This window comes from Aptenodytes patagonicus, chromosome Z (assembly GCF_965638725.1).
Source record: "Aptenodytes patagonicus chromosome Z, bAptPat1.pri.cur, whole genome shotgun sequence".
In the NCBI taxonomy this organism is placed as follows: Eukaryota; Metazoa; Chordata; class Aves; order Sphenisciformes; family Spheniscidae; genus Aptenodytes; species Aptenodytes patagonicus.
The window spans coordinates 22,399,734-22,422,489 of NC_134982.1; the positions used below are offsets into that span (position 1 = coordinate 22,399,734).

Consider the following 22,756-nt stretch of genomic DNA (forward strand, 5'->3'; position numbering starts at 1 on the left):
TGGGAAGAAGTGTTCCTTTGATACAGGAAGAAAACATGTCTCCCTGCTCAAAAGGCTTTTATCATGTAAGAAAACATGACCATCACAATACAATTTTTATGACTTGCCTATTTTGTAAAGGCAAAGGAGTGCCAAACTCGTATTACTTCATCGCTACTATCTCTGTAAGATTTTCATTTTTCTCATAGCCCGGTTAGTCCTCATTTGACATTAATGTAGGGAAAAACATAGCATCTGGTAGTTGCCACAGTATTTTGCAAACAAGCATTTTGAGTTTAACAACCTGTAATGTGTATTGATTACTCACCATATCCATGAATGCCTCCTAAAGGGGAAATTATTTACATGCATCATGTTCACAGATCTTCCAACATCAGTGTTTTCCTTGTCAGACAGATTTATCTGTTGTGGTATTCATAGATGCATTCCAGAACAACTGCATGAGCACTTAACAGCAGGGATTATTGCAAGAATTACTGTAATCCACAAAAATAAAAATTCCCAGGATCTGAAGAAAGACTTCTCACAGGGTTTTCTAGGTGCACGTCCATCCATTTATGCATCACTTGCTACTTAAAAAACATTAAGCTAATCAGTATACAGAAACTGTTATGACAATGACAACAGTTTGCCTTGATAAAAATCCAAGTGCTTTGACTGTGAATTAAAGCATCTGTGAATTAAAGCATCTTCATATGCAGCATTTTGGACAGTTGGAAAAGGTTAGTCAAAAGATAGTTTCTTGTCATCCATGCCAAATCAGTGGTTAGGGAGAGATGTGTAACTTCAGATTGCTTTGCCATGTTCAGAAATGAGTATTGCTTTTTCTTCTTTCTTAGACACATATTCATCAGTGATGATTTTAATGCAGTTTTCCTTTCTTACAAGCCCGGGGGACAGGATGATGTTTAATAGCCATGTACAACAAACCTGAACTTCTTTCTGAATTTGATACTGTGGGTTTATTTCTTCAACTAAGAAAGAAGGAAGGAAGTACGCTTTTTCCGCTCCATAGGACAGGACTACAGTTAGATACCATCATGAGATACGATCATATCATGATCAAATTCATTTTTGCTGTCTAACTCCATAATAAGGCTGCCTGCTCCCTTTAAGTAAAATGACTAAGCTATCGACTCTTTCACTGCAGAACCTAGTTCTATTTTGATGTTATACTGTATATAAAACCACGTACGTCAATTTGTACGTTGCAAAATGAAAGCAAAGCTTTAAGTCCCGTGTTACCTAAGCATTCTTTCTCTGCTGTCTTTTTTTCCCAATTCAGCTCCCAGATAGTAGTTATCACTCCCGACGCTCTGGTAAATATCCTCGGGAATATTCTTAAGCCCCAGCTAAAGAGACGGAGTAGATTTTGAAGCAACGCAGGCAACAGGCTCTTGCTTCCTTTTCCCCGACAAAAATCTCCAGCCGACCCCTCGGGCTCCCTGTATCCTCGCCCAGCAGCAGCTCCGGACACTTGCGGACTCCGTGGCACTTACTCTGCAGCAGACTGGGCTCGGCTGCGGTGAGGGCTCTGCCTGGCAGAGGCTGTGCTGGCGTCAAGGGGGCCCTCTAGGTGGGTTCTCCTGACACAGCACATCCCGCCCTGCCTCTCCCACCGACGGGCGGAGGGGAAGGACGGGGGCGCTGGGGAAGAGCAAGGCGGGAGAGCCTTCCTTAAAACGACCTATTTCTCTCGGGTGACTGAAAGCAAGGAAAATTTTGCACCGGAGTGCAACGATCTGCAGGCAAAGATACATTTTGGAAACAGAGTTCACTGTGTTGATCTCTACTGAGATGTAAAAGATCTCTAGACGAGCTTTTATACTTCAGCGTGCCGAGGCCGTGTATCGTTTGCTTGCCATTCCTTTTAAATGGGTTTACCCTGCACGAAGACTTTCTAAACTTCAAACGACCCCTTGCCCTTTTGGACAGGAAATCCTGCAGGATGGAAGCCAGCTGCAACTTCAATGACATTAAAATGCGATAAGACTGTGTATTTGATTAGGGTGTGGGTGGACTTGGGAGTAACATGATAAGATACTGCACTGCACATTTTTATAGATCCTATTTCCTTAAGCTCAGTTCTGTTGCTGTCACAGCTCTATTCTACAATACCCCAAATTAGCCCAAGTACAGTTGATGCCATTCTGGAGGAAGAATAAAATATTAAACTACTTGAATGTCACAATGTGTTCCCAGTGAAACAGTATTTATTTCAAATCAGTAATAGAAAGGGAACCTGTACTGCTGCACACATTTGTATATTACTGTACTTTGAAGACCTGGAGCACCAAAATACAACAGATTGCAAAATGTAAAGCAGCTCTAGCATCATTTACGTCCTACTACTCTATGCAGGAGATTGCGTTTTCTTTTTTCATTTAACTACAACCATGATAGAAAGCAGACACAGTTACAAATAGTGAGAATGACAATTAGCCTTTTCTCACTAGGAAGTTACAAAACAAAGTATATAATCATGTTCAATAAAGATAAATATTCAGTATAACTCTTAAAAGGACCAGGTAAGCCATTATAACTGTTATGATATGTTCATGCTTTATGTAAAAAGCACCACACCACCCCCACCCCTCCAATTAGTTTGGGAATTTATACCAGAGACATGTGAAAAGAATACAAACAAAACTGTGAAAACTGCAAGGTTGTGTGATTAATCTGAATATGAAAAATCATTACATCTAACTAATCCAGTTGTCCATTGCTTTCTTTAGGCTAGATCCACTTATTATGAAATATTAACTACACCAAATGCTACACAAATCTGCACCACCATTATTACTTCATATGGCACTTAGCTAACTGCATACTTGCATGATCATCCATGAGCACTGACATTTTCAACACTAGACTTACTTAATGCCTTGTACTATCTTGAGAAAGAGCTTCTCAACACTGACCTGGCACCTAACACATTTGAAATCCGCGAACGAGTCTAGTCTGTATCTATATGCCAATTTATCTGGCTTGCTTTAGTGTTAAGTTCAGCACAAAGCATAGCATCCATTGACTCAACTAATTTCATTCAGAAGCAGAGTTGCAGAAGGAGAGTGGGCGTATGTAAAGTTACTATATAGCATTACAAACCAGTTAAAGAACTCACCAACAGAGTGTAATACACAATATATGGGCTTTCCACAGCAGGGATAAATTAAAGCCAGAGACTTTAACCAGTAAAGAATTTTTGTTACATTTCCAGTATAGGCTGACTTGTGAAATTCTTCCAGTTCAAGCCCATAATAGTTTGCTAATCAGCTCACCTTGAAAAAAAATGCAACAGCTAGAAACATTTAGTGACATTAACTTTAGTGGCATCACTTTTTTTTGCCAGATAAGCATTTTGTATGTCAGTTCCAATTCAGGTTCACCAAGTTCTTTGAAAAAGTAGTTCAAGCACAATCTCAGTTCAAGAAAAAAGAAAAGATAAAAAAGAAAAAAGCAATTCAAAGCTGATTTTGCTTTGATTCCTTGGTTCTGCTACCAGAACAGTGCCCTGACCATTAGAATTTAGGCTATAGGAAGGTCTAGTGCATCATCCCCATTCGTGCAGAATCTAGGCTAGGCATAAAGAAGCTGGAGGGAGAAAGACAGAGACACAAAGAGGAGTCTGCAAGTGATAATGGCTCTTCCCTGAGATGGAGGAATCCCAGATTCCAGTCTGTTCTACAAGGTCTGCTTGAGAATTTTCCATTGAAATTAATTAGGTAATGGACAAAGTATGTTTGTAGCAGGAACCAGATTATCTGGAAGCACTTCTCCCTTCCAAATAAATAGTCACATTGGACTATAGAGTGAGGATCTATCCTCTTTCTCCCTCTTACCGATCTTGGGAATCTTGCATTTCTGACTGCTCAATGAAACATCTAAACAGGGAGGAGTGAAAAGTATGTCTTATAAACCTTGTTTTTAATCAGCCTATTAACAGTGCAAAATTGCTAACACCTTTCCATTCTGTTCTTTGGGGGTAGGAGAAGCAGAGAGGATTATTTGCATCTCCATTTCTTAATTTCCACATAGCCTTTCTCCCATAACACTCTGCTTTTCAATTACTAGTGATATCAGAAAATTCACTTAAGAATTGACTAAGGTCTGTGTCTGTTAAACTGAAGTCCTATAGAGTATTTTCTTTGCCTCTTCTCATAGCTGCAAATGCACTAGCGGACACCAGAGGAAGAGGTTACCTTGTGACATTTCTGGTCATGATCGTAGAATCATAGAATAGTTTGGGTTGGAAGGGAACCTCTAAAGGTCATCTAGTCAAACCCCCCTGCTGTGGGGCAGGGACATCTTCAACTAGATCAGGTTGCTCAGAGCCCCGTCCAACCTGACCTTGAACGTTTCCAGGCATGGGGCATCCACCACCTCTCTGGGCAACCTGTGCCAGTGTCTCACCACCCTCAGCAGAAAAAATTTCTTCCGTATATCTAGTCTGAATCTACCCTCTTTGAGTTTAAAGCCATTACTCCTTCTCCTATCACTACAGGCCCTGCTAAATGATGATAGTGCTAGGATAGGTAAGAACTGCTGTTCTACCAGTATCAGATCTTTAGTATAAAAATCAACAAAACCAATGAAAATATATAATACAGGTCATGAGAAACAAACTGCACCAGGGGCATATAGAACTGCCATTTGTATGCTAAGAATGAGTACAAATTTCCTGAAGACATCAGTTTAACTTACTAAATCTTGTGATTTTTACAAAAAGGGGCAAAAAAAAGTCATTGAATCAAATATTTTGGTGACAATACAATAACATACAGGGCAAAAAGTATCTAGGAAGGTAAAGCTAGTGCTTAAAGAAATGCTGAAAAGCCAGCTTTTATTAGGAGTACACAGAATTTCATCAGTGTCACTGCTAAATAGCGGTAATGACCAATGGTAGCTTTTTTGAGACAGTATGCAAGACGAGTTTAAGCTCATATTTATCAAGTCATTTTGCCTCCTATGTCCTAGCTGTCTTATTTATGGTCAGAAGCAGAGCTGGAGCTCTCTGTAGAGAGTCATGTTATTCAGCTCATTGCTATGGAATATGTGGCTGGCACTGCATTAGCAGTTTGGATGTATACCTGCTGTGAAACAGGAAGTGACTTCCCCTAACCACACATTCTAAAATTTTACCTCAGTGTGAAAACATTAGGTACAACTGAAATTCCCAGAAACAGTTTGGCAGAAGTTGTTTAAGAAAACCAATTGTCTGTTTTCACAACTGTAAAACTGAAACATTGAGAAAACGATGACAGTTTTTTATTTATACAGTGGTAACAAACTGAAGTCAGATTAAATATACTTCCAGTGAATGACCTATTCTATAGTATGGAGATTATTGTGTATTATTTTTAGTCATACTCTATTTCAAATAGAACAGAATAGTTCAGAGTACTTGAATGGTAAATGACAAGGTGCAATTAAATTTTGCTTATTCGTACTTCGAGAAAAATCAGAGAAATTCAATTTATTCCAGTAAACATTAGTTACAGTAGTATGATACCGTATTATATTCATTCTGGAGGAAGAATCTTAAAGTGAAACAAAGCACATGATTTAAGATAATTCTATTTATGCAATTACTTTGTCTTCAATTTAATAAGTGATGCTAAAATAGGGATTATTTATTTTGCTCACAAACTTATCTGATAAAACTGGTTTCTATTTTCAGTTCTTTTTTCCCAAACCTAGGTACACTAAGAATGTTGTGAAGATGGCATGTGAGCCTATAAGATGGAGTTAACAGAACAGTACCTGCTAGCAGCTCATACTTAGGTTAATTTAAAAAAAAGTATTGATGACTTCTGGAAAGACTTCTAGTCTTTCCTTTACAAGATGATGTTGACATGAGTATTCAAAAGTAGCTGAGAATCTTATGTGAGAAAACATAAACCTTTTCAGAAACTGAAGAATATCAACATGAAAGGGCATAAGTATTCACTAGGAATAACTTTTTATTTTTAATCACAAAGTATGCCTTTACTATGCACACTGGAAACTCAGCTATACTCCACTCATATCAGCTTTACCTTCTCTACAGGGTTGTGGAGAAAAGGTAGCCTATAACATATTCGGGGTTTTGCCTGGCATCAAAAAAACCCCCCTTTTTCCCCCCCTACATCTGGTAATGTTTGTATTTCATTTGCTACTAATTTGCATATTAGCCTAGTGAAGGTGGCTTCTTTCTATATTGCCAAGCATCATACGTATTCTGAACACAACTATATTTTGTAAAAGGAATAATAACTGCCTGAATTGAACCATGCAGAAATGATTTACAAAAGGAAATGGAGAAAAAGGACTCTTCATTGACAATTCTTATGGAATCTTACTTAGCTATACTTTTTTTTTGACACTTTCCTGTCTAGGTGGCATCTTTTCTTGGATGGGGAAGGGGAAGCGGTAGAATGGGACACATGAAAAATAAGGGACAATGCTTTGAGACATTTTTTCCTGAAAGGTCATTTCTCCTAACATATGTTGTTTGTCTATCAAGTACACTTTTGTGGTGTCCTCAAATACACAGTTCAATCAACTAAATTTCAGTTTATGATTTATAATATGGTTTATAACATTTAAGTTATCTTTTTAATAATCTCATAAAAACTTCATAAATCTTTGAGTTGTAGATCACCCTGTCAGAATCATTAATGAGCAGATTTCTGTTTTGTCTGGAGCTGCTAATTCATGGAAAATATTTCTTGTTACTTTTGAGATGGGAATAGACATACTGCAATTCTTTTGCTTTTAAGAAATTTAAATAAGAGGAAATTTAGACTATTTTCTATGTGAGGATTCCTGAAACTTCTCCAGACACCTTAATGAATTTTACAAACCCATATTTTCATATTAAACAATCTAGATCCTCCAGCTTTCTGTCAAATTAGAACCTGTGATATAGCTTTTCTGAGAAAAAATCCTGAACCACATTAGTGTAATTTCTTTCTGAAATGAGACTACGAAGTCAGATATTTGAGAGGTAATGTACACTAATGAATGAAAATCTTTTTTATTTGCCCTGATTCACCTTGGTTTTGTTGGTTTTAATTTTCTTTATGAGTAAAGAATTTCTGTCTGTTTGTAACTTAGTCATCAATAAATGCTTTATGTCAAAACCTTCAGGGCTTGCAAAATCAAATAATTTCAATATTGAGATTATGTCATAAAAAGGGTTAGCAATTTCAAAAGTAATATAAGTAGTGTTGAGACACTGAACTTGTCGTTCCCTTGTGGTCAGCCTATACTCATTGGCGTCAACAGACTTTCTGTTTTCTTTCAAAGTTTCAAAAAGTTTCAGGACTTAAAACTTCTGAGCATTACATTCCCTCCTACTGAACTACTCCAAGATCCTGTAATCTGATCCTTCTCTATAGTGATAGTTTCCTAACACTGAGTCATAAGAAAGTGTCACTAGTGCACTCCTACAGTCTACTGTTTTTAAGAAAACCATGAATAAAAATACTAAGTGAAATCCTAGAGCTGTAGTAGTATTTCACTTCGGAAATAATACTTACCTTCTGACAGTCCTTTGTTGTCTTCTCTTACTAGCTCCTCATCTGCCTTAAAATTCTTTTACTGATACCCATGTTTTCCATTTTAAATAGTAATTTCCCAAGTGTCATTATAACAAAGATCATCTACATGAGGCCACCCACTACTTTGGCTGGAAAATAATATTAAGATTGCTGAGAGCAACTTAATTTACTAAGCACATATGATTTTATCTCATTTTCTGTTTGTCTTGATGCCTAGTAATTCTGGTCTTCACATGTTCTTTTTTTTTTTTTTAAGAAAAAGGCAGTGGTAGCTGTCTAGATCACTTCCAGTCTCTTTAAATACAAGTAACACACTTACTAGTATACTATTCCTGATTTTATGATCTTATTAACAATCCCTACTACAAGACTGAGATTTCCTGTACCAGTTCTTTCGAAGTTTTTGAACAAAGATCATCCAGTCCCCATAGCTTAAGAGCATTAGTGCCTGAGGTTTGCTTCCATATCAATTGTAGCAATTTAGATTTACATACCTTTGTTCCTATTATCTATCATGCCTGTCCTGATGCTTAAAATAATTTTCCTACTTAAAACTAAGACAAAGGAAGGTATTCCTCCATTCGCTGTAATTCCAAATCCAGCCCTATAGCATGTCTATGCTGCTGCTTCTCTTTCTTTACATTGCTTTTACAGTTTATGCACCTTTTGTTTTCTGTTGGTTCATTGAGTATTTGATAAAGAAACTGATCAGATTTATCTTGTCAGACTACCCAAGCCTTACCATAGTTTACAGATTTTTTTGCAACACAAACATGGGAAGTTTAAGTGTCTCATATCATAATTCCTGGTACTATTTTTTTTAATAAAGTTGGGATGTTTCTATCCAAATCCAAGCACTCTTACAGAAGAGCCCCATCTACCAGGTAACAGTCACCCAAAACAATTCTTTTGCATCTATGCAACACCTTCCTTTTCATTTCCAGTATTATTTTTTTCAATTTGTAGAACTGTAATTCACCTCCCCCTACCAGTGGCTGTGCAGATCCCATAAAGCTAATGTCTGCAAACTGACATTGAAGTTATTTTCCAATTGCCTTTCACAGATGCCTTTAGAACCAATCCACCAGTCCCCCGAGGTCTGCAGAGCACATGTATGATGCACATGCACAAACTGCACAATGCTGTCCTCCTACCTTTACACACATGTTCTTATGAATAATATTTTATTATTTAGTAGGACAGAAATTATCATGGTAATTACCTTTTGTACACAAATACATTTTTTTTTATCAGATGTGCACAAAATGCGAATGTATAATTGTATATTCCTGTCTGGCAATTTCTAGCATTAAGTAAGTGACAACTTGTCTTCCAACAAAGATACATGTATTTGTAACTTGGATTAGAGTACAAGAACTAAAACTCATCATTAAAAAGACATTGCAGCCAGTGTCTGCTTCTTAAGTAAAAAGTGGTTAAGAATCAACCCCTAAACTTCTCTGTTTTCTCAGAATTTAAGGAAACCACATAATTTAAATTGCGGAACACCCAAATGAAAGCTAATTCAGATAGCAGTTCCGTCTCCCAGCTGCAGGTGGTAGGAAAAAACTAGACCTTTTATAGTATTTAGAGATTCCCACTGTCCCAGGAATAGTATACAGATGTTGCTCTAATATATACTGCTGGGTGAAGATTTTGTTGTTTGTGCATATGTAGCTGGAATGTGTATGGACAAGTACTCAGTGATAAGTACATAATACTTCATAGCAAGATAGAACCACAGACACTTAGGGTAACTGAGAAACATGAAAGAGACAAGATCTTTATCTCAAATGGTTTACAATCCTAAATTAAGTAGAAAACAGTGGGAAATTATTATTCATTACATAGAGAAGTGGACTAAAATGTTCTTAACAGAAGCAGAATAATAAGCTGATTATAAAGTACTTAATGAGATTTATTAAATGAATGTGGCCAATATTCCCTGTATACAAAGCCATTCTTGGTTTCTTTTTAATGTATTATTTAGAGGAGTACAATAAAGAGCAAACATGTGACAGTCTAAGTAGCAAACCTCTCTGGTTTGCTACTTATAGCAGCTTTTAGCAGCTTATAGCAGCTTTTTCTAAAGACTGAAGTCCAAATCCTACTGCATTTACATCACTGAAAATGCTGAGTAACCCAATGCCATCCATGGTGTTAACCACTACCAGTGTGTGATTGTGAACAAACTGAGAAGTCCTGAGAAGCTTCACTGATCATTTCCTCAAATATATATAATGTGAGAAATACAAGTCTTCTCCCAAAACATATCTCAGACTGTGAAAAGTATAATGCTTAGAAACTGGAGAATCAGTTTTTACAAAGCACACAAAACATAAAACCACACCTTTTTTCCTATATGCTCCCAATGTTTTTGAAGAAAAGACTCCTAATTGGGTACCTCTGAGACAGGCAACAACTTTAGTTGCTTTAGGCAGCTCTACTACAAACTGGTCTCCTGTCAGGCTACTGAAATATTCTTCAGAGGATTCCTTCCATTTGGCAAATTATTTAAGCAAGATGAGATGGTGAGACACAATGGGACTCATACACTTTAAGTTAGACATATATTTGATGTCTTTGCAGGATCAGCTGAATCTATGCCTAGTTCCCCGTTATCCCTGGAGACTGATAGCAAGGTGTGGCACTATATTGTATACTTACATGCTAAATATTAGATCTAGTCAGGGAAAGTGAGAACCTGTTTACTTTCCAGCTCTAAAAATATTCCTGCAAACATAAGTCACCTCTGTGACATTAAAAACAAACAAATTAGATCTTTTTCTCGTATTTGATTATTGAAAACGGGACCATATAACTGGTACAAAGGCAGGCATCTACAGGTCCAATTAGAAGACAGGTCTCTAAAGTCAATCACTGGCTACTGATCACTAGGTACTATCACTTGGGAAATTTGGAAAGCTGACATAATTCGGTCTTACTTTGTTTTGCGAACATAACCCATGAGAAACATGGAAACTCTTTAGCACTACAGAAAGCCAAGGCAGCACCATTTGAAGTAGAAAACACTTACTTGGCATGCTATGCCTGTGCCATAGTGACTGTGCTGCTCTTGCTATTTACCTAAAACGACGTATATTAAAATAGACTATTTGCAATGCCCCAGTAATAACTATCAAGTGCAATGTAGACAAAATCTGAGAGCTTATTAGAAAGATTAATCAAGAAAATGGATACATTTGAATGTTATTTTCCCCTAAATGTTCATTTTTCAGATTTCTTCTTTTAACTAAACTTACTAGAATACTATTATTTCCTGATAGTCTGATAAGTAGCTATAGTTCCTCTAAAAACAAGTTTTAAAAGCTCTTACTTGTGTCTGCCTTCATATGAAATTCTCCAACAAAGTTCCATACGGGATAAATTAGCTAAAATAAAGGAGAAAGAGAGCATGCATTCACATTCTGTTTTGCTGATGTTCCCTATTTTCAAAATTGTGCAGGTAATTTTTGATAACTAAATGAAACAAAAATATCTGTCTGTATAAATCCCAAATATTTTTTCCTTCAAAAGTGATCCCCATAACATGTATTTCCTGAAGTCTTCTGAGAAGATTCTGATTTTTTCACTCTATAGCTTGAAAGCTTTTGTGTATGAAGAAACAGAACACGTTTATTAGTAATCATAGGCCACACACTGATTTTTTGAGTAAATGATATTGTCCTTAAAGGAGGACAGCAGCCTTGATATGTTTACATTCTCAAATATTCTCCCTCAGTTTATGTAAACAACTGGGGACAGAACCATCTCATTACTCCCTACAGAATGATAGTAAAGCTATACACATAATTTCTTACTGTCCTCATGATTTGCATTTTAAAATAATGAAATGCTGGTCTATGCCCAAGGTATTCCTTGTGTGGATTAGGTAGATAACTCATTGTGGAAATGATCTTTAGCACCTTAACTATAAGACAGATGTATAATAAATGTGACTTACAGTTTCCTATTGCAATACTAAGCTAAAACTGAAAAGCTACTGAATGATTTCTTCACAAAATACTGTTTTAGGTTGCCAACTAAATAAACCTGTTGTCAAAATGCAATATAACATTACAAATAAAGCCTGATGCCAGCACCTGACTACCTTATATCTTTTCACAATGACTCATATTAGTGTATTTTGTCAGGTATTAACTTTAAACTTGTTCCAACTGGACTAAATAGAAAATTGTTGCTGGACCATTTTCTACTATTTATTTTTATACTTTACTGCCACTTCGTCCAGAAGACACTCACTCTCTAGAAAATATTCTGTTGAGGAAAGAATGCACAAATTTCTTAATAATGAAATGATTCATCTTGCATTTGACACAGGTCAACCAAAAAAATTCTACATTATTTTACGGATCTTTGTTATGAGGAACACAAGTTTACGACTTATAAGAAGGCTCAGAAAATTTCCAATTTTTGCAAGTGATGTTGGGTTGCAAAAAGATTGGGAAAAAGAGTTCTAAACACTCATTTAAATTAACATTTAAACTCTAAAAGGTAAAAATTTAACTAGTTGACATCTTTAGATTCTTTTGTTTGTTGTTTGGTCACTTGAAAGGGTATGATGACTCTCCTTTTAAAAAACTAATGTAAGCTCTGATTTTCCAAAGGAAAAATTCAAGGCCAAACCAATATTTTTCAAAATTAGGAGAATAACAGAATTGCCTAAGTTAAGATTTGAATATCTGAATTTGTCCTCTAGAGGGCTGGACATACAGCAGCTCCACTGAATGAATAGGAATTTGGAAAGCTCAACACTTGAAAAATCAGGCAGTTTCTGACCTTTTCTTTCTTATTACATACAGTTTCTTCCTGTACTTTGCTTTTTCCATCACATCTAGCTTCAATATTGCCATTTCCTTTTGCTTATGAGAGATCATTAATGAATTAAAGAAGAAAAACCAAACCATGGTACAAACAAAACCAACACTGTTTTCCATATTCTGTATATCTACTCATAGTTTTGACTAATACACACTATGCTTGTAACACTGAAACCCGGATTTTTTTTAAACTGGGACAATGCCAGATTAAGTTAGTGCAGAAATCACGCCCAACATAAAATTGCCAGTTCCTACTTAAAGAAGGAGGTGGCTGTTGTAGATTACAAGTATGAGTAATGGCCCATTTGGGCAGAAACCATGACATCTGTATAGAAGGGAATGCTGCCTAAATCCAAGATCACCTGCTCCTCCCCTCAGTCTAGTGCTTAGAAAACAATATTCAGAAATGGATATGAAACTCCCAGTTCCATTATTTGAGCAGTAAGTACCTCTTTTCGCTCATGCTTTAGAGAGCTGATAACTGAACCTAGTTTTATTTTATTTCTCATAGGGAACAAAATTTGAAAAAGAAACCCTGAAAACACCTGTAGATATACAAGCGATAAAGTTCATAGAGATTTTTCAAACATATTTTGCAATAACTATTGTAGCAATAACTATTTACAATAACTATTCATGCATTTATAGCATAAACATATAGAATAAAATTCACATTTTTCTCAGCTGGCAAGAAGTAAAGGTACTTCATTAGTTGAAGAAAAGTTCTAAACTGAGAGGAGGTGCACCATAATAGACATACATAAAATTATTGCACACAAAAGTATTTTTCCTTCAATGTCAGCAGACCCAAATGGAATTTTTCATGCTAAATCAAGTAACATGAAATCTTGGCATGTAGGTTTTCTATAATTAATTCAGGATGTTTAAAATTTTAACGTGCAGCTCATCTTGACACAATAAAAGCATGTTTCAAGTAATTTTACATAAATTTATTAAAAGGTAACAGGCAGAAATTGAAGTGCATTGAAGCATCATGTCATAATGCTTCCACTGGTTGAACTATTCTTGCACATTCTATCCTGGGATGTTTCATAGGCTTATTAATATCTTCTGAATCTCTTAGTTACAGTGTTTTTCACTCAGTCTTTATATATTTCTCCATGTTAATATTTCAACAGTACACAGATGTCTTCTACACAAAAAGAAATATTATAGTCCATAATGAACCATTAATAAAGGCTTTTACAAAAAATTGTGCATAAACTCTGTGAAAAAGGATGACCAGAAAGTTTTCAATATAAAGTTTTTTACTTTATTATTGTACAATACCTGATCTGTGCCACACAAAAAAGATGACTCCTGGAGTAAACATTTTCAATCTTAGTGAGATCTATCTTACATGATTTTGCAAAGATTAATTATTCTTTATAAAGTGCTTTAAAGATGTAAAGCTAACTATGAATGTCAAATACAATTAATATAGTTAAAGCAATAAAGCAACGGTGTATGTAGCACTGTTCAATAATAAATTCCTTTGTGATACCTAGGTATGAGTTTGAGGGCCAATTGCAATTAGAGTCTACTATTTTTAAACCATGACCTGTCTCCTGGAAGAGCATTTAATGACCCTTCATGAATTTTCTAATGAAGATATATGTAGTATGAAAAACTAAACAAATATCTTTGAATATTATAGGGAAATAATGCTTAAAGAGACTCACTAATAACTAAAGCTTTAATATGCAATCATAAAGATTTTCACATTAAAAAATACATGGAAATAATTATAGAAAATAGTTTTAAATTATCAGGTTTTAATGTATTTCTTAATGAAGCTGAAGACTGAACAGAGTGGCAATTCTTTATTTTCAAAAAGTAGTCATGGAGCTGGGATCTCACATGAATATACAAGGAAGATCCTGTGACAGGTGGTGTTTTATATTACCCATCCAGTTAATACTACACACCTCAAATTAATTTCAGGTTGAAGGCTCATTTGATAAAATTTCTTTAAATAAGTTTGGACAGGGAAGTTTTATGGGAGCAAGCTTCTTCATCTGCTCTAAATTTATTGTGAGGCTTTAAACGTTATTTATGGAATACTATTACACTAACCCAGATGAAGTATTTAAACAGCCCCTCCTTTTTTATAACAATGAAAAGACAGCTGTCTGTCCTGAAAGAGAGATAACAGAGGTTGCACTTCAAACCCATACATTTGGTTTCGAACCTTTTTCTGCAACTGCATTCAAGATTTGTTTTTTAAGCACCAAAATATACATGTTCTTAAACAATGTGTTTCTAGGCACCTTCTTGTTTTGGATCAATTTAATTGTTAAGATTTCAAGTTTTACAGGTTGCCAAGGTTGTAACTGAAGAGTAGTACAATGGTGGAAAGCTTTGACAAGTGATAAGGAACAATGCACCTAAAATGTCTGGCTGTAGACAATAATCACAGAGTCACATGACTGGTGGAATTAATCATAATTCCCATTAACAGCCTCATCAAAAATACAGGCACAATATGACAAGTGTTTGGTGCCTTCAGATCAGAATGTGAGGCCTGAGATTCATTCTAACATTAACATTTTATGCGTCCTAAAGGCAAAGAAAATTACTGTTATCACAAATAGCGCGTAGTCAAACATTGCATTTGGACATAGTAACCTAAAACTTTCAAGCTGCCATAAGATACAGTGTGCCTTAAATATTGATGTTTTAGCCATGAAATTGGTGGCAGTATTGAAACCAGATGGTATCCAAACACATCTAAAACCCAATCATCATTATGCAAATATCATTATAAAATATATAAAACCATAAGATTTTTAGAAAGTCTAAAAATGTAAAAAAAAATCTCATAAAATTTGAGGCATGTTCTTAAGCAAGGCTTAAGGATATGCCCTTACTTGTTCATGTGCAGCTTAGGTGAACAACAGCCAGGTGGTGAAGACTCTAGATTTTCATTTTGCTAGGAAAGACACATTTTCCACAGGATTCTGTAATTTTTTCATTGTTCATAAAAAGCTATTTTTTCACATAATTTAAATCAGGTATGAATGCAAAAATATAATTACAGATTTTGGGGACAAAATTATTTGCTTCTCATATAAGAGCAACACCACCTCCTCCAGCACTAAATCTTTATATTTTTACTGATACACTCTCAAAAGGTGCCATTCCAGAAAATAGACTCTCTCTTTTCGAGTTTTAGGTGTGTTCATATGATAAATATTTTGCAAATTAATAACAATCCTATAGAAATCTCAAGGCAAGACCTGGAGGACACAGATTAAGCATTTTCTACTTATTTCAAAATATATAGCCAAACTGTACACATTTGTTAAAAGCTGTGTAACTTTCAGGGTCTCTGGGCAATTTATAGGCATACACATATGCAGAAATAGCTGAAGATACTACAGCACAATCATGTTTAATACTATGCCTGGAGTGTCTGATCATCAGCTCACAAGCATATTGAAAAGAAAGCTGTAAACAATGACAGCATTAGTCCAGGAAAGCAATGATCTGAAGCAGCCAATGTTTATAAGAAATTATAAACACCTGGACTACCAAAAGTAGAAGCCCTTATCCATGATATGGAAAAGGTTCTGGGACAATTGAACAAAGTATGCAAGAATGCACTGTAAGGGTATGCTGCAGCTTGTGGCACATTTAGAAAAATGGAAAATATAAATTGGCTGTCTTTCTTTTGCAAGAAAAATAAATAAATTTTTGGGAAGATCAGCCAGTTCTGGTTTACTGGGGGTTTTTGTTTGGTTTGGGGGTAGGTTTTTTGTTTGTGTGTGTTTTGTTTGTTTGTTTGTTTTTTAATGTACAGAGACAAGCAATGCTTCACTGACCAACATTTGTACTGAGCTGAAGGTCAGACTGCCAGCATTTCTGCAAGCCCATATATCTGAATTAATAATTGCCTTTCAGGTACTGGTGAACTACAAAATCATTGCAATGCCATTTAGAATCACAGAAGCATAGAACAGCCCAGGTTGGAAGGGACCTCAAAAGATCACCTGGTCCAACCTTTCATGGGAAAGGCACCCTAGATTTGGTTAAAAAAAAAAAAAATTGAATTGTTAAAAAAAGAATGGAGGGTTTGGAAATGCAAAGCAGTTTTTTGTTACTGTCATTATTTTTAAGTTTTCTCCAGACTGTCCCCTAGAATTCTCTGTAGGATATATAAAACGGTGTGGTTCATAGAGTTTAAAACTGGGAGAGATCACTATAGGCAGCAGTTTTTAAAAAGAGCAAATGTCAACATAGTCTAGCTCAGGAATTCCTTCACCTAACCCAGTAAAATATGGTTTAAACATTTGGGCTGGTTGTGTGTTTTTTGTTTTGGTTTTGGGGGGTTGTTTTGTTTTGTTTTTTTTTAAGAGAGCTAGTCTAAAGACTTCAAATGTTGGATAGCTCATTTCACATTTAAGTGATTTATTTTAAAATATCTTTCTATATGTTAACTTTATACAGTGATGGAATATTGTCACAGTTTTCCCTGCCAGGTTAGAAAGCATATACACATTAAGTATTTTAGCTCTGTGTAGTCTCTTGTAGTCTTTCCACAGTTAATATCCAATAATTATTTTAATAATTATCCAATAATATCTTTCATGGGCAGGGTGTGATTTTGCCCAACAGTCTGCTCAAAGCTTTGGTGCAGGCCAATTTTAGTATATGCTGTTCCATTTGGATAATAAATTCAAGCCTGAGCAACAACAAAAAAAAAAAAATCTGAAGAACAAGATGCATCTTTGTTACAAAGGTTTACCAATAAAAATATTTGAGTAGAAATAACTTGCTAGTTTCAAATATAAATCCCTCCTATTTATTCCTTTGATAACTCAGTGACGTCTCCTATAGCAGTCCTATAGATGCCATGAAAATATTCTCCAGGCTTCCAAGACATTCTTCTTTGAAACATCTGTGGTATTGCACTTTTTTCAAGAACTGGACAATCTTCTGGTTGTGGTTGCACCAGCATCTTGAACAAAAATATATTCCTACTTATAATCCCCTTTTTGCATTGCTAATGACTAACATTAGCTCTCCTCATTGCATCATTGCTCCGGAAAATGTACGTTTGTATTTCTGCTCTGATCCACCAATTCCTTCCAGTCTACTTTCCAGAATGGATTCTCACGTCAGATGACACACATGCTGGCTTTGGTCTTACATTTGACTGTACTAAATACTGACATAGTTCTCACATCCCAAGCAAACAAGACCAGTAGCAGTGACTCATCCTTAATACTACTTCTTCATCACCCATTTTCTGGGTCTTACAATATTCAGAAAGAATTTCCTGTTACACACTTTTTCACAATCCATCTTCACTCATAATTACTTTTAGCACATTCTATCTTTTATAATGCACTAACTGTGCATTCATGCATATTCATATTCAAATAAGTAAAAAAATCAGATTTAATTTTTATTTTAAAAATAAATATAGCAAGGCATAAGTATGTATATATAAAGTAATACTAATTTCAATTCAGCAATGAAATAATCTTTCTAATTCAGGATAGTTCTCACCTGAAGACATACAATAAAGAGTATTTTAGAATATTTTTTTAAAACTTCAGGAAACTTGAAGACTAGAACATGAGTTTGCCAACTTAATGTTCCTCATGTAAATTTAAAGTATTTTTTCAATTTGCTATTGAATGTAATAATTTTTATTATTCCTACTATCTGAGGTAACTAAATACATTCCCTTTACCAATCATTACAGGCTTTGTCCTTCAAGCAGATTCCTAGTTTTCCTTCCATCACAATCAAGCTGAAAAGAAATCTGACATTGTGCAGTAAATGATGTAGCCTGCTAGGACAGAAGTCCAACCTGCTACATATGTGAATAAAAATGGAGTATCAACGGCATTTGTTTTAAACTGAAGTTGCAATAAAAGGTAGCATATTTGTAAGGATCATCTAACTAAAGCCATTGCCAGGAAAGCTTGTTACATGGTCAATTAACCAAGGTGGGAAAAACAAGTATAAAAGACGTATATGAGAGATTTATCATGTAATTAACTCCCTGCAGTAATTATTCTCCAAGTACTTCTCATTTAGCCCTAAATAAGTAGATAACATCAAAGTATTTGCAATAGTTCTCCTATTTAATGAAATGAAATTTTGCTACAAAACACTGCTAAATCTGAGGCAGGGCTTAATCAGTTGTAGCAATTCTGGTTTTAAGCACATATCAACACCAACGTGCATACAGGACTTTTTAGTCTGCCAAGATAAAGCAGATTGCTTTTATTATTACAGAATCATAGAATAGTTTGGGTTGGAAGGGACCTCTAAAGATCATCTAGTCCAGCCCCCCTGCCATGGGCAGGGACATCTTCAACTAGATCAGGTTGCTCAGAGCCCCGTCCAACCTGACCTGGAATGTTTCCAGGGATGGGGCATCCACCACCTCTCTGGACAACCTGTGCCAGTGCTTCACCACCCTCAGCATAAAAAATCTCTTCCTTATATCTAGTCTATATCTACTCCCTTTACTTTAAAGCCATTCCCCCTTGTCCTGTCGCAACAGGCCCTGCTAAAAAGTCTGTCCCCATCTTTCTTACAAGCCCCCTTTAAGTACTGAAAGGCCACAATAAGGTCTCCCCAGAGCATTTTCTTCTCCAGGCTGAACAACCCCATTATATACCTTTCCATACTTACTAATGGATGAAATCTAAATTTAATTTAAGTTTTATTTTGTCATCAGACATATGTCAAAACACTCGTGACTTCACTGAGACCAAACATCCAATATTTTCAAAAGTATTTCTTCAATTTTATTTCAGAAAAAAATGCCAGTAATGTAGCATTTATAATTACCGCTATTATAACAATGTATTGCAAATTAAAAACAAAAGAAAAATAGTTTGGGAACACAACCGGTTACTATTTTCTTGCTTTTGAGAAGTGAGTGTATCTGAAAATACTTTCAAATCAAAAGCCCTGAAGTTATTATTTTAAAGCAAATTACAGAACTATATCTTGTGTATTAAAAAATAAGTAAATGCTTTAAGAAAAGTAAATAATAGCTGCTTTAAGCTTTAAAATATACTCTAAAAGCAAGCACATCAGGTTGTGTGATGTATTGAAACCAACAACTCATCATATCTATGATGAATTATTTTTTTTTCAACATTTACTATGCTATCAAATAAGAACAAGGTAAAATAAACATATATTTGGACGTGCAATGTCTGCATTGGGATGAGCAAAATATACGTCCAAGTATTTTTAATATGTGACATTTAACTAATATATAGCGAAGAGGCTGAATGGTTTTCAATTGTCCTTGGCTATGTAAAGAACACTATTCCTTTTCAGCAACTGTAACCAGTACTGAATCAGTTTCTGAAAATGCCTCTAAATTCCAAGAAAGAACCAAATAGCTTCAGATTAGAAGATTCAAATCATGAGGTCGTCTAGCTCCACAGACTGTGCAGCCCCCACAGTCAGAGTCGCTTTTGATCAAAACACACATAGGAGGAACACTGAACGTCCTTAACTACCAACAGCGTTACTACCTGCGACACTGCCAGCCTCAGCATGGGCTGTGTCCACACTGCAAAACAACAGGCGGCCCAGGAGCCGCCAGGCTCTGGAGCCATGATCTCTCCTTGGCTCTTCTTGGACCACTCCAACTAGCTCTCTCCAAGACAAAACCAGGACAGGGTCCTGAAGTAGTTCACCCTAAAGATGACTCCCCAGCAGGTGATATGGACCAGATTGCATCAAGTTTGGTTTCCTTGGACCTACACAATACTCCAGTGCTACCCTAGAGTTTTTGATCCCCAAACATCACTAAATGCCCTCATGCGACATCTCAGGACACGCAGTGTAAAAACAACAGTGCAGTGGGCTGCATTACAGCCCGTGTTATTATTTTTTGTTTCAAACGCTATTATTTTTTATATGTTTGTCCAGTTGACAATTATCTTGCTGTCACAGCAGCATCATACAGGGCCCAGAGGGAATTCAGAGCCAAGTGCTGTGCAAAGACAACACATGCCATCTGGTCTAGAGTCCTGAGCAACTTGGGTCACTCTGCATCATTTAATTTATGGGTTAAGCATCACACCCAGGAACTGATGCATTTTGCAGGATAGATGGATGACTCCTTCAGTCTTCATAATATTCATGTCATGAGGACAGTCTGAGCATAAAGCTCTGAAATGGACTAAGGTCTGGATCCAAAACACAGACAGGCAATTAGGCAGAAGGTCTTGATAACTTAGAATAAAGGTTCTTCAAGCACAGACCCAGAAGACTAGCTCCTCTACTTTTTTTGGACAGATTTAAATAAATTATTTAAATCTCCAAAATTAATTATGATTTAAATTAGCAAGTAGAAATAATGATTTAAATAATTGATTTAAATCTTGGTTTGCGTTTGCATTTTTCAGGTTTTTACCTAAAGAAATGTTCAACTCCTTTAAAGTTCACACTTATGTTTACTGATCAAGATATACTACACCTACATATATTTTAAGTAATTACATAGTTCAGCAGACATTTAGTAAGTTTCTTAGCTTTTTATACTATTTTATGATGTTAAAATAGTAAACGTCACCTTTTTTAAATTCGATGATGACATCTTTTATTCAATGTTTCTGGAAAGCTGCATTTCACTGGAAATTAAAATTCAATTGCAATACAGAAATCAGCACTTTAGAGTGTTTGTTGTTATTAGAGTTGTTATTTATAGAAAAGAATTACTATGCTATAGATACTTAAAGAAAAATAGTGGTGGGCATGGATTTCACCTGGCATGCAAATAATTGAAACTACAGCAAGAGACTTCTTTGTATCCTTCCAGACTTCAGAACTGAGATTCAGCCTTGGGGGGTTTGGGGGATTTGGGTTTTTTTTTTTTTTCCTTTTCTTAAAATGATTAGGAGAAGAAAAGTAGTAGCTGGCAAAGCAGGAAAACTAATCAGCTTTTCTATTTCATTATTGACAAAAGCAATCTGAATAAAAGAAAAAAATGTTTTTGCTGTCTTGGGCTGTGAAGAATAAGGTACCATTTCTTACAGCCAGTTTAATTTTTCAGCATACTGGGTTTAAGTGCTTGGTCAGGAATTAGGATAGCAGTTGAACTTTCTGCAAAGCTTTGACAGTAAATATACACAATGATCTATTTGAAAAAAAAACAAAAACAAACCAACCAAACCAAACCAAAACCAAAACCAAAGCAGCTTGCATTATTTTAGTAATTACTCGTTCTCTACTCATGAAATTATGCTCATGAAATTGAATGGGAGAAACCCATTCATCTATTGTACTCTTCACAAACAGAAGTCTAATTCACAGCAATAACTACTAGACACAAATACGAAAGGTATAAAATAAACTAAATAAACTAAAAACTGTTTGAAACCTAATCTAGCAGTCTAGATTAGACTACACGAGATTAGATGATATCACGTCAGACCCTGGAAGCAAAGTAAAAAATATCTGGTGTTATCTTCAGCTACAAATAGACAGAACACTAATTGTTAAACTGTAAAACGTTCATTCAATAATTTAATGTGTCTGAAAGGTTTCCTTTTTATATATTTATAATTTGGAGGGATGTGACTTACTTTTAACATGAACTCTCTTTATACTTATCCAGAATCAAGATTATGTTTTATTCTGGAAGTTATAAACTGCAGCATAATTATATAATCAATATATATGTGACTTAAGGAATGTTCTCAGTGTTCAGCCACAACTGGCCATATTAGTATTCTGGGAAGAAACTAACAAGCATAATTTCCCATATTTAGCAGTTATTTCACAGTGGATCTAAAAAGCAGAATACAGAGTATTCTAGTTAAATGAACTAACAGTTTCAGTATTTATTTACTTAAGTATAGTACTTAAATAAACTAGTAGATTCAATGAAGCTGAACAATGAGGTGCAAAACCAGTAATATATTTCTCTATTATATAAAAATTTATAATGATATAATAATTTATATATTATGTGTAATTATGTATAATGCATGTCTCTATTCCAGAACTGTGATGACTACATTTCAGAGTTCTTTAGATACAATATAATTTCTGGTCATTTATTAACTTCTTCCTTAACATAATACTTCTCCAGGGTAGTAATAAATGCTAATCAGCACCAATAATGTTTACTACTTTGATAAAATATTTCTTCACCAAAGGGGATCAATTCAATAAGATAACACATATTACATAATAGTTTATGGAGCCAACGTCTTTCTCAGCTGAATGCTTGTGGGAATTCTTCCTTTACGCAGTTATGATACAACTGATTTTAACACTGATTTTTCAAAATGATAGTTCAAAAGATTTCATTTTCAATTTACCAATATTTTTAGAAGTGGCATAAAATACTGCTTTTAGGAAAATTTAATGCTCATGAAA

The 22,756-nt window shown here is 35.3% G+C and overlaps 1 protein-coding gene across 3 annotated transcripts in view; it reads right to left on the reverse strand.

Moving 5' to 3' along the window:
• PDE4D (phosphodiesterase 4D) overlaps positions 1-22,756 on the reverse strand; it is a 436,186-nt gene that overhangs the window by 313,174 nt on the left and 100,256 nt on the right. The window contains exon 1 of one of the 3 annotated variants that reach the window (XM_076362678.1): positions 308-1,496. The exons of the other annotated variants lie outside the window; for them this stretch is intronic. Coding sequence (XP_076218793.1) covers positions 308-354 — 47 coding nt within the window. The 5' untranslated portion in view covers positions 355-1,496. Of the gene's footprint in view, positions 1-307; positions 1,497-22,756 lie in introns of those variants that run through there. 3 annotated transcript variants of the gene reach the window in all.